Source organism: Magnolia sinica, chromosome 6 (assembly GCF_029962835.1).
Source record: "Magnolia sinica isolate HGM2019 chromosome 6, MsV1, whole genome shotgun sequence".
Classification (NCBI taxonomy): Eukaryota; Viridiplantae; Streptophyta; class Magnoliopsida; order Magnoliales; family Magnoliaceae; genus Magnolia; species Magnolia sinica.
This window is the reverse complement of record NC_080578.1, coordinates 5,110,345-5,123,239: the sequence shown is the minus strand read 5'-3', so window position 1 is coordinate 5,123,239 and position 12,895 is coordinate 5,110,345. Positions and strand designations below refer to the sequence as shown.

The following is a 12,895-nucleotide window of genomic DNA, read 5'->3' as shown; positions in this document are numbered from 1 at the left end:
GCCATAAAGCTTAATTTATATTAAGTGACGAACGGATTATCATCCACGCCCACCAAACTGTTTCATTAATGTGTCCTATCAGGTATAGTTTTTTGGATACATGCCTAATGTTTGCATCAAATCTAATTATTAGAATCGATTTCATATAATTGTCACGGTGGACCCTGTAAAAATCAAGGTACTAAATATGGTACTAAATATCTAACGGCCAGAGTGGATCTTACATAACATAACATCATGGTGGCCCCCCTCAAAATCAAGAGCAGAGTCCATCTGAAGTCTTTTTTTCTTAATACTCTGTACAGTTACAGAAGGGATGCATGGCACTTTGATTTTTGCCAGGACCACCGTGATGTTTATGTAACATCAACTTGGACCATTAGATAACCAATAGTAGCTTAGGCCCAAATCCAAAAAAAAAAGAATCAAGCTAATTTGTGATTTAGGTAGGTCACACCAAAGAAAACGGTTGGGAGATAGATATCCACCCTTGATTTTTACAGGGCCCACAGTGTTGATTATATGAAATCCACTCCAACCATTAGATGCCACACAAATACTTAGGCGTGGGCCTAAAAGTCGGGTCCATCCGTGATTCAGGTGGGCCATACCAAGGGAAACAGTTTGGAGGGTGATCATTACCTGTACACTGTTTCCAATCATCTGCTCCAACCTGAATCACGTGTGAGGATTATTTTTGGACCATTAGCCTGATATGAGGTCTAGTGGTCAGGATGGATTTTACATAAACATCATGGTGGAGCCAACCCAAGCAGCCAGCCCATTTGCTGGAAGGCACATCCAACCGGCCCTTATAAAATGAAACGGAAGGTAGTGGGATGATAATAATACCAATTAATAATTGGTGTAGCTGTTTGAAAACCATTGTTTAAAAAGGTACCAGAATGTAAATTCTATATTAATTAGATAGTTCTTTGTAAAATTCCCTTTTTTCTATTTCCATCCACAGTAAGAACTTGAGAACGGTCCCAAATTATTAGTCACCCCACTATGTTGTTTGGGAGGTTCTACGAAATTTCAATTCTTCCGGCTCTAAAACTTATCTACGGTATCCCTGTATATAGAACTTTTTTTATTACTTACCCCGTGCTGAAAATCCTAACCCTTCAAACAGGGGCCAGCAAATAGTGATTAAAAAGACGCAACAAAGGTTCATGTTCAACCATCAAAAATATTTAAAAAAAAGGATGAAAAGGAATCCAATTCTTAGGATATTCCAAACCGGGAACATTTTGGCGCATGGGGCATCCGTGGTGGGCCATTATATCAGTGGTCTGGATCACTGAACGTGGCTCCATTATGCAAAACCTGAGCATATAGATATTCCCGGAATCAGCATTCCATAATTGGAAACTACAGTTTACTACACACCCTCTGTCACACACATGCATCGTACATTTGCCAGACATGGAGGCTCCAGCCTCCAGCAGGCCCCACCAAGATGGGCCATAACCCAAAGATCAGACCAATTAAACCTTCCTAACTGCTACTCCTGTTCCTGATGGCAAATTTTCTGATCCTCACAAGCTATGGGCTCTGAATTCCTACAAGTTGGGAACATTCAGTCAGACTTAGAGGGGGAGGGAGGGAGCAAATGATGACTCAAAAATAGATCTACAATGAAAATTCATATATGTTACAAACAGGCGCCTCAGTGTCTATGATACAAATCTAATGATGACTCAATGTTACAATCGATCGCCTTATAGAAGGATATGAATTCCAATTTATAAAGGATGAGGGCAAGAAAAATAACCCATATGTTTGCAGAAAACTGAGTACGTACCTTATTTAGTATTGAATTTTACAGTAAAGAATGATAGTGAGATATTGTACAGGGTAGAAAATAAAGAATTTGATCTAAGCTTTCCCTTTCCTCTTATCATCCAAAGTCTGCATGAAAAGATAATAATGCTATGTATGAAACCATGGACAAATAAAAATAGTAGGTACAAGGAATTAAAATAATAATTATTAAAAATCTTAAATCAAGATAGCACTGAGCTATGATACTCGGGTCCCCCTCAAAACACTTAAGAACCAGAATCGAATACTTTGTTACTCAATAAAGGATTCCTCTTCCCCAAGACAAGAAATCCAGAGTTCCTGAGATATCATTAGAAAAGTATTTTGACATGATCATGCTTATTGAGCAGTGACCAATCCTTGCCGTAGCCATCTCTCTTAAGGTGTTTCAAAGAGGCCCCACTCAAGGTCATACCGTTCCCCTCTTTTGTTTATTGCTTGAATGAGAATTTGAATCATAGTGCCAATATTGATCAGTGAAACTAAAAGGAAATATATAACAAAAGAGATTCAGAATTTCTTTCTAAGATGCCGTCAAGGGCGCAGCAGAACAGTGCAATTTTCTGTGAATTCATATCCTTCTAGGACATGTCTGGGGTGTGATAAAACAGTTTAATGTTTGGTGCACTGCCTGTTCCAAAATGAACATGAAAATTCTAAATTTTCAAGAGCATGACCAAACAATGCATTCATTGTACATTCCTTCTCTAAAAATGATGCATTTTATTGTTATTATTTTTTTTCGAAAGAACTTGTCCTCTTTTGTTCTTGAAAGCAGAAAGGTTAAGTCTAAACCTATAGAACTACGAAATCTATGTTTCTCCCACGGAAGAAGGAAAAAAAAAAAAAAAACGGGGGAGGGGGGAAAGGGAACTTGTTTCCTTAGCATCAAGGCTTTGATGATGATGATCTGATATCGTGAATCTGGCATGCCTTAGAATTTTAAAGAAATATCTTAAATACCTGTGTTGCTTTTCTATAGTGCACATGAAAGAGGAATGGATTTTCTATTCCTATCTAGTCAACGCGGGTCTCATCAACAATGGAGTAGAAGTAACCATTCCTCCCTTTTGTTTAACTGGTCCATGTAACAGTTTCACACACCCTGAGGAAACAGTCAATTTCTACTAGACTGCAACCTCATGTTGATCATAAGTTTCCAATACAAATGATTGTAACTGCTTTATGCATCATCGACCTAAAGATCAATGTACATCACTATGACAACATGTTAACATTAAGTTCTGTGATGAAGAATACCTTGCTTTGGAAGATTCTCATTGTTAACACGAGAGTATCACGCATTCTACAAAAGCAAACAAATCACATAACGTTAGGCAGCATGGCAACTAATGAGGGAGAAAGAGAAGCTCCGCATTGTGCTTCAGGAGTTCTTTTCAGTAGAATTATGTAGTAAGAATTCTACTCTACAAAGGCTTCAGTCAGTGATCAGAAAGCCAGAATAGACTAATGACTACCGTATATTTAGTGAAGCATGATATCATGATTAACTCATACTTATTATACAATTTGGTACAAATAGAAGTTCATTTCATTATAAAAATTGAAGGGTTACTAATGGTAGAGTTGTGTAAGTTTCTATTTTTCTAATTTCAATGATCTAGATAAATTAATATAGGATTCACAAATATGAATGTGAAAGTTTCCTAAAATAGTATGGAGTAGAAAGAATGAGAAATTAAAATAAAATAAAATAAACCACAATCAGCTACAAGCACACAAATAATATGTATATTACCGAACATCATTCGTGCTAAATGGGTGAGAAATGCCATCAGAACGTATTAAAACAAACTGTGTCGAGAGCCCAGAGGGAATTTTGATCTGCAAGGTTGACCACATGGCATCGTGTTAGGAAATTGGAAGTCTTTGGGTTATGCACCATAAGGGATCCCAACTCCAAGTTAACAAAAAGCATATTTGAGGCATGATTAAATGTCCTCTTAATGACAATCTAAACGGCACATTGGAATAGAGAGATCACATACAGATAGGTCAGGTGAATATTTCTCTTCTATAGCTACAATATCCGTTCTGTTGATCTTGATTTGGTAGCTGGATGGTTTCAAAATCAAAGTGGTCGGTTCCCAACCCTCAGAAGAATCCATCTGTCGAAATGGCAGGTTAGTTGTGCTTTACAAAAACTTCAAAGAAAAAGAAAAGCATGAAAATGATGAATTTTGTTAATATTGTCGTTACATAAAATGGTAAGCCGCTACATAAATAAATAAATAAATACAGAATGGATGACATAAATCCCCCCCCGGGCACGCGCACACACATAAAAAGAAGAAGAAGAAGCTAGAAGAGAAATAGCTCTGATAGAAATGAGTGGAATTAATCATCCTAATTAGAGGACCTATTTGCATATGAATTAGAGATTGATATTGACAAAATATTATACTCACAAGTCTGTAGAATTATAAAATATTCCCATCAACGTACATGAATAGCATGTTTGTGCCTACTAGACATCAACGTAGCATTAGCATGGATTGCTCTTTTCTAAATTGTTTACCCTTACAGTTAAATTGATTGTAATTTGTACACATGCCCACTCTGATGACCTAAGAAGATCAATCTATTTTATATTTTTTTTTTATGATTGTCATTATAAGAAATTTGCCTCAATCCATAGGTCGCACCTCATACACAGGTCCCAGCCGACTCCAAATAAGCTATGATGGCAGTGGTGGTGATGGAATTGAAAATGAAATTCCATATAAAACTAAAGAAAGGCTCACCTTTGCCTCATCATATTCATCATTTTTAAACTTTTCTTAATTATAGCCTGGTTATGTAATATAAACTTAGGCTATTTAGAGAGAGATCTCTTAGTTTCATGTTCATCTTATTATATTCATAATGACATGTCACTTTATCAAAAGGTTTTATGACTGCAACCACAGATCATTGTTAAAAATTACATTACTGACATCCTGTAGGACCAAGTACTTGTAACAGTTTAGTTACATTAGAAAATATGATGAAATTATGCATACGTATTTGCAGATCGTATAACAATATACAATTTCAGTATGTAGGTGGCAATAATGCATATCAAAGCCATCGAGGAAAGAAACGCTCTTGACTGATAAAATAGTAGCAGAAAGTATGCTTCATAGTCAATAATCCAAATTGTAGCACATTCTCAAGTGATAGGATTGAATAAACAAATGGGCCCAAGAATGCTCTATATAGTTGACTGCTACCACAGATCATTGTTTAAAGTTACAAGTTTAAGGCTTCGTTTGGTGGCAATATACAAAGATTTTGGGAAAGAGAGACAGCTGGGGCCCATGTAGACCTGGCAAAAGGCAGCCCTGGGTTTGGTTCACACCCAGATTTTGCACTGGTAAGACTGGCCCTGTTCAAAATTTTGATTCTGATTGGCCCAGGCCCAGCCCATTGCCAGCCTTAGTACAACATCAGCATTTCTTCAACCATTCTGCAAAAGATTCCTCACATTCTCCCGACTTGCTGGATAAACAGGAGTTTTGGTCGCAAACCTTTTTCAAATTATTACATATTTTGCGATCAGACGGGTGCCTTCGGAAAATTGGAGGTATTGCTCGTGGCACCTATGGGCCCCAGCTGTCTCCTTTTCCCAAAATCCATGAATATTGTTACCAAGTAACGATGTTGGTTTTATACCTACAACAAAATTCCCTGCTAAGAGACTTTACAAAAGCTTCCAATAGGTGAGCTTAAATTTTGTCATGTAGCAATTGCATAATACAATAAAATCATTGTTGAGTGATTTATAAGTGGCACTGCAAATACAAATGGAAATAATAAAGCAAGAATAATACTAAATCCACACCTACCAGAAGTAGCACAGTAAATGTGGCTCGACCTGCAGAAATATGGTTTTCAATCTCCTGCTGCATATCTGGATCTGCGGGCACGCTAATATTAAAATAATATGAGGGAAAAAAAAAATAGGCCATGCCATTCAACAGAAAGTAACACTTTAGGTACCAAAAGACTAATTTCTAAGGCATCCAACTATCACCACCGCCGCCAGCATCATCATGATAGCCATGTCCCAGCTATTTGGAGTCAGCCCCATGCATCCTGTTTCATTAATCTTCAGAACTTCGTGATTGTTTGGCAAAACTTTTATGATCAGATGCCCACCGGTCATCAACCCCCCTCTATTTTTACTTCTATTACCCATTATTATCCAAGGACTGTTGAATATGAGCTCTTTCAAAAAAGAGCTCACGAGAAAAGTTTGTCCCTTAAAGGTAAAGCTTTCATTGGTGTATGCAAATGCATGAATGCACCATTTCGTAGCCATGAAAAGGATTATTTTTGTTTGTCCAACCACCATAAGGCTCCCTGATCTAGGCTGTTCATCTGCTGGACATCCAAATCGCATCTCTCTGGGTAAATTCGAGAGAAGATTGGGTATGATGTGGACATAATAATGAACCACAATCATTAGTTTCTTTAAAGAAAGGATGAGAAAGATTTTTCTTGCACATTTTACATCAATGGTGAAAATCAACTCTAGTGCATCTGCTCTATTGCTTCAAAAAACCTGGTCTTTTCCAGCACATGGTAACTAACAGGTTTACCACAACACCTGTCTAAAACTTAACTGGAAGCCAGCTCAAGCTCTTGAAAATCCATGGTTATCTTTAATTAAGCACATGAACCCAAATGCACTTAGGTTTGTCAGAGGTTTGAATCAATTTCTGCAGCAACCTTCACCACCCAATTTATTCAAGTGAAAACACTTCCCAAGCTTCCTAGAGTGCAGAATCACTGCATCCTGTTATCTCTTAGTCGTTAACATGAGTAGCTGTGCATTTTATTAAGATTAGAGCAACCGTATACATACACAGTATAGTAAACTAGATGATACACATGTACAGCTGTATACACAGCTGGACCCATACCCACAGCAGGTTACTAATCTAAGATAATACTAATCTACACAGATTATGCTAATCTACTCTAACAGTCACATTACACATGCACAAACCCTTAACATAGCTGGGCCAACGCAGCAGCTTACACAACCTTCTGAGTACTCTAAAACTGTAAATCAAAGAAAAAGAGACAGTAACAAAAAACAATTTCCCTTTCATATCTTTTGCCCCATAACTGACATTTGCAAAATGGCATTTGGATAGCTTACATGTGGGTATGGGAGTGAATTGCTCAATTCTTATCACACAAAAGATGGTTAAAGTTATTTTTCAGAAGAAATTGATTTCAAACAATGCCTATATAGAAACAGAGGTACTATATGATTTCAGACGGAACAAATGGTGTCAGCAGCTGTAAATGTGGGGTCCACCTTTCAATGAACCAGAGTGTTCATCTATTGTGGGCTCTATTATGGATGGACCATTCCTCTAAATCCCTCCTTCAAAGGACTATCTTAACTGTTCAACCATGTCCAGCAAGCAGATGGCTTAAGCAATGGTCAGCATTGACAAGAGAGAGTACACTGTTTTGTGGCAAAGTTTTCTAATGGGTGATTTTGGGGCCATGATCCATTCCTAATTTGTCAGATCAGGTGAACAAACAGGAGATCAGGAAGGTGGGCCTGTCTGTATGTTGCTGGCCAAACTTACAGCGTTGTTTAGTTCAGCCAATCATTATATACTACTCTTTTTCTCCAACTGAGATGGAAGTGTCCTCTGTGTGATTAAAGAACCATGCATGGCATATTCACATTAAAAAGTTTGACAGCCAAAGCTTGTTGAAGAAAACTTTAAATTTACAATAATGTGTATTCTGGCTTTTAGACGCTGAACATGATTGAGGTTTGGGAAGCAATGATCTTGTAAATACAGCCTGACAAGGTCATATCTGAAGTCAAAAGTAGGCTTTCAGCTTTTAAAAGAACAACTGGTTGAGAAATAATGATGAGATTGGGACCGTTGAAGCAGAAGGAACAACCTAAAGATGCAGACAACCATAGTTTATGTAAACAAACTTTGCAGAAATTTTGCCAAATGCTTTAAGCTGGTGGCAGAAGTAAGATACTAACAGCCTGAATAATTCAAAGACTCAAGACGTGATATGCTACAAGATTCTGGAAGCATCCATTACAGAAAGACTTGCCAGCTGATGCTTTTGGACAATTGTTGGAGAAATTGTGAATAGGTACAAAAACAAACTGTATAAGCAAATTGTACTCAGATGTACATGTTCCACATCTACAAACAAGCCTAGAACATAAATATAGAACAACAATTATTGTTGCAAATACTAGACTTACCACATGCTATTTTGTTCTGATTGTTTGCAAAAATCTTCACCAGTTCCCCCTATAAAAAGGTAAAGCACTTCAACTTAAAGAAAGAAGACAGGAAACTCGCATTGAGAATGAAATAAACACTGCTGTAAATACAGCAGCTAATGTATTTACCAAAAAAAAAAAAAAAATCTATGAAATTTATGAAAGAAGCTATAAAAAAAAAAAAAAATTCGACAACAACAGCAATGGTGACTTCAGTCTCTTTTTTCTATTTTTATTCTTATTCTTTTTATTTATTTTTCCTTTCCATTTTTTTAAATGGTGATCAATTGAATGTCATGTGCTATATATCTAACCACAGTATGCAGGAAGCTCAGTGTCAGTGATAAAGAGAAACACCATTTCAGTGGGAGAGATGCATTGCACTTGTCAAGATGTCAAATTCAGGTTGCCAAAAAGATTCTTCAGATTCTACTTAAAATATCGATGCTTCTCATTAAGAAAGAGGCTTGCAACCTTTTTCACATGCTTGATTTTAAAAAAGTAGGAAAAGGATGACATAATAAAAATATAAATGAGAAAAGCAAAGATGTGATTACACTTAGCTAACTGTGGATACAAGAAAATCAAATGGCAATCCATGTGGATTATATAAATATCAACTTCAAGTAACTGTGTTTTCCATTATACGAGCTCAATCTCATGTAGTGGTATGAAAAAGATATTAGGGTTGTCAATGAGGTGGGCTGTCCCTTTGGGACTTTTTGGGCCCTGCTTTTGGTGGAACGGAATTGAGTTGATCAATCAGGCGGCTCAAGCCCGCTCAGTAATCGGGCTGTGGCCGAGGCTAGGGCCTGGCTCAATTTTAAAATGTATATGCCCAGCCCATTACATAAGTATGGTTGATTTTAAGATACACATCATCGTCGTCGTCGTCGTTGTTGTCATCTCCACATCATCTTTGACGTCGTCGTCGTAACCTGAACAGTTTGGATCATCTTTTTGGTTCTTGTTTCGCCAATCAATCCTAAGGCCCTATCCTCGGTAATTGAATAAACCTTTCATATGCCTTCTCACCATCTCGATCCAAAACCTTCTAGGTCTTTCTCTCATCCTCTTTTTAGGCCCTTCAACCCCAATCAATGTTCCCCTCCTTAACGGAGCTGTCTCTAGCATATGACCAAACTATTTCAACCCACTTTCCATCATTTTCTCTTATCAGGACTACTAGGCTAATTTGAATGACCTCCTTCTAATTTTGTCCTTCCTAGTCGTCCCACACATCCTCATCTTTGCAACACTCAACACTGCACCTCACATAGCATAGCTGATTGAATAGCCGTCTTAAATAATTTTCTCTTAAAGTTTGTCCATGCCAGTACCCTATGGTTTACCACGAGCAGAAGTGAAAGGGTGATATACGAGGGTGCTTGGTATCTGATCATACATTTGATCTGCAGACAAGGGTGCAGAATGGAGTTGAGCTGAAAGATTGCACTATATCACTTTGCAAAGAACCTGGGAAAAAGGCAAGTTTCAACTAAGTTGTGGCCTAGTGATTCAGCTACCCAAGCTTCAACATCTGAATAAGAATTAGTTTATAAAATAAAACATAGCATTTGATGCAGAATATGTTTTAAAAGGTTATGAAATAATAATAAAATGGCTGCAAAAATTATCTGGGAAATTTTTTTACTTTTTTTTTTTAAAAGACAAAAAATTAAGAAAGTGGGTAATTGGGAATTAATTCAACATGAATATTAGAATTATGTTTGATGCAAGGACTCATAATTTGTTTCGTTTATACAAAAGAACTTCAACGAATTGTCCCTTCTGCTGTCCTTGTTAACTGTGGAGTCCTACCCTAAGCCTCTCCTGTGCTCTTATTATCCTTCGTAATTGTAGAGTCATACTCTAAATTGATTAAAGACATGGATCATTTGTAAATCAACTAGACAAAGGGAACACTGGAAAGGATTGGTAAGCACATGGATGAAGCATACAAACTAACCAACATAACAAGCAAACAACTACGATATGCTTTGGCCATGTACGAGATCAATTACATGTAGAAGTAAAAATATTTTGTGAAATAGGGTGGACTTATTCCAACCTATTATAAGTTGACGTTGAATGGTAAATGCTAGTAAATCTACGAAAATATTTCAAGGATTTAGAAGTACACCACAAATATTTACACATGAAACAAACAAAATACCTGACGACCATTGTCATCCATTGGTACGCACTCAACAGCAAGAAGTTTATCAACATCATCAGCAGTAACTACGTAATCAGGATTGGTGGCTCCTGGATCAGTAAATGTAAAATAGAGAGCCGTAAGGAACAAGCAGTAAAAGATCTATATATAAAAAATGTCTTCACAACAAAAAAGTTCGCTGCATAATCACTGATTTTCCAAAAACGATCATTCCAATGCTTACCCTCAATGAACTGCTGAGTGCCATTCTGAAGATGACGAACCCACTAGATATGCAACCCAATATTATTCACATCAAGTAAAATATTTGTTCCATCATAACCAGTAGACAAAACCACCACTTAAGCAAAACAAAATCTGAATGTAATAACAACAAAAGCCATGATCCCACTAGAGATCAAGAAAAGAAAATTGAAACAGGGAAACCAAATACCTGAAACATACAAAGAGAAGTGCCACGTATGGGAAAGCCACATGCTTGCAGCGTATTTCCGGGTTTAGCATCACCAATAATTTGAAACCCTTCTATGCCAGGTGAGAGGCCATCTCCTAGTGGAAAGTGAGACAGTAATTTTATTTCCAAGAAAGCCCATTCGCTTGTTTCATTGTAAGCACAACGCTACCTTCAGAGAGAGAGGATGCATGATCATCTTGCATGGTAAGCATCTGAAACTGAGCATCAAGGGCTGTCTTTCCATCGGTGGCCTTTCCAGCACCACGTTCCAAACTGAGTGCGGTGAAGCCTTCAACCTCTCTGTGAAGACATGGGGTCATAACTCATTAGTATATACAAAAGAACTGCACTGGTGCTCAACTACCAGAAAAAAAAAAAAAAAAACAAAACAAAAGTTCCGTGTTTCCAATATCAGACAATAAATAGGAATTTGTACATTAGATCAATCATGCAAGCTCCGAATTTCAAGCATAACTGTTTTTACCTACTCCATTCAATATAAAGGTTCCTCACAAGTTAATTATAACTACATAACAATGTATTTGTATGTGTTGTGCGTGTAGATAGTCCGAAAAGATTTGATGACGTATGGTTTAAATGAGGATGTGGTCCTTGTGATGTAGGACGGCCTAATCCAACCTCAAATGAGCATGGTATTTGAAAGGTTATACAATCTTTAAAAACAAATAAAATATCAGCCTTATACATCATAAACACAAGAAAGAAATAAGGTTAATATAGCATTGATTATGGCCAACCTTCACAAACACGAAGTATTGAATCTTAAAATCTGAATTTAGTTGGATCCGGCGAAAGATAGAACTTTCGTCTTGCAAGAGGTCCGTCTAACGATCCAAGTGGATTTTCTAATCTAGAAAATAGGAATTTTTTGGATTGAGAAATTTGGAAAATTCAGAAAAAGAATTGGTGGTTCTTCAAATTTAGGTTTTGGGTGATGGGTTTTATGTGGAGATGAAAATCTTTTGAGATCTAACGCTTTAGATAAAAAGAAGCAAAATCGGCTTCTAGATCTAAAGATTTTAGGAGAAAAGGAAGAGAATAGAGTTAAAGAAAAAGAGTACCTGGAGAAAAGAAAGAAGGAGAAAGAAGTAGAGGATGAGAAATCACTTCCCTGGGCCTCACGCCCTCTTCCAATCACTGGAAGTCGAAGACGAAATCGTCAGAAGCAAAAAAGCAATCTTTTTCTTTCATAAACATAACATAACATGCTTTAGGTTTAGGGCAACCCTTATAAATTCGTAATTACATGAAATTACCAAAATACCCCTACTAAAAAAAGTTTCAAAAAAAAAAATCGCACAAAAATTGTGCGCAAACTGTCTCAAAACTTAAATAAATCAAATATTCATAAACTAAATGCAAATTTAAGATGTCCGATGATAGCGTCTTGAAGGTGGCGTAATGAAGGTGGGCCGTGACAATCCAACAGTCCGATCGCACCATCCTCGCGATCCAATGGTCTAAATATCTCCTTTAAGCAACTTACACATGTCACGAACACATGTGTAAGGTCTTCAACTTCTGGAGACCCGACCCATACCTGTCATCTAACCACATTGACACTAGCAACGCATGCCTCCTGCATTGATATACTTTGAATGGCCTGGTGTCTGCATCACCTTGATAGACCGTAATGGAAAAAACAGGATTCAAGAGTTTTTATAGGTCTTAGATGACACTGATGATAGGACAAGTTCTCGCTTATTACAAGAATACCATTATTAAGCATGGTGGTTCAAACTACTACAAAATGCAATATACCAAAGGACACATGATACTTCATCCATCAACAGATCGTAGGTTTCATGAGGCTCAGGATTAGGTTTTGGATTTACCTAGGATCAATCACACACGCACACGTACACACACATAGAGAAATGCTCACACGCAACTAGTTATACATCCAACTAGTTGGCGTGTGGAGGCCCACCATGGTGTTTGAATGACATCTCACCTGTCCAGCAAGGTTGTCCCACCCATTGTTCGGTGTATCCCAAATATTTATCAAAATATCCCTGATATTATCCGTATCTCTAGCTCGGCAACACCGATAACAGTGGTAGTGATACTGATAGCATTGGTAGTATCAGAATTCTAGGTATCGATGACGTATCACTAATGCATCACTAAG

The 12,895-nt window shown here is 37.3% G+C and overlaps 1 protein-coding gene across 10 annotated transcripts in view; it reads right to left on the bottom strand.

The window, feature by feature from the left end:
* Window positions 1-1,178: 1,178 nt before the first annotated feature.
* The window catches only part of LOC131248026 (uncharacterized), a 33,902-nt gene continuing 22,185 nt past the window's right edge, over window positions 1,179-12,895 (bottom strand). For 7 of the 10 annotated variants that reach the window (XR_009172119.1, XR_009172120.1, XR_009172118.1 and 4 more), the window contains 11 exons: window positions 10,913-11,043; window positions 10,723-10,838; window positions 10,513-10,555; window positions 10,287-10,378; window positions 8,090-8,138; window positions 5,676-5,746; window positions 3,837-3,956; window positions 3,587-3,672; window positions 3,088-3,133; window positions 1,808-1,914; window positions 1,179-1,565 (listed from right to left, as the gene is read on the bottom strand). Coding sequence is in view for 3 of the 10 variants with exons in the window: in XM_058248063.1 (XP_058104046.1) it covers window positions 1,882-1,914; window positions 3,088-3,133; window positions 3,587-3,672; window positions 3,837-3,956; window positions 5,676-5,746; window positions 8,090-8,138; window positions 10,287-10,378; window positions 10,513-10,555; window positions 10,723-10,838; window positions 10,913-11,043 (787 nt within the window). In the remaining 7 variants the exon portion in view is untranslated. Of the gene's footprint in view, window positions 1,566-1,619; window positions 1,915-3,087; window positions 3,134-3,586; window positions 3,673-3,836; window positions 3,957-5,675; window positions 5,747-8,089; window positions 8,139-10,286; window positions 10,379-10,512; window positions 10,556-10,722; window positions 10,839-10,912; window positions 11,044-12,895 lie in introns of those variants that run through there. The other 3 variants (XM_058248064.1, XM_058248063.1, XM_058248065.1) reach the window with 3 other exon arrangements.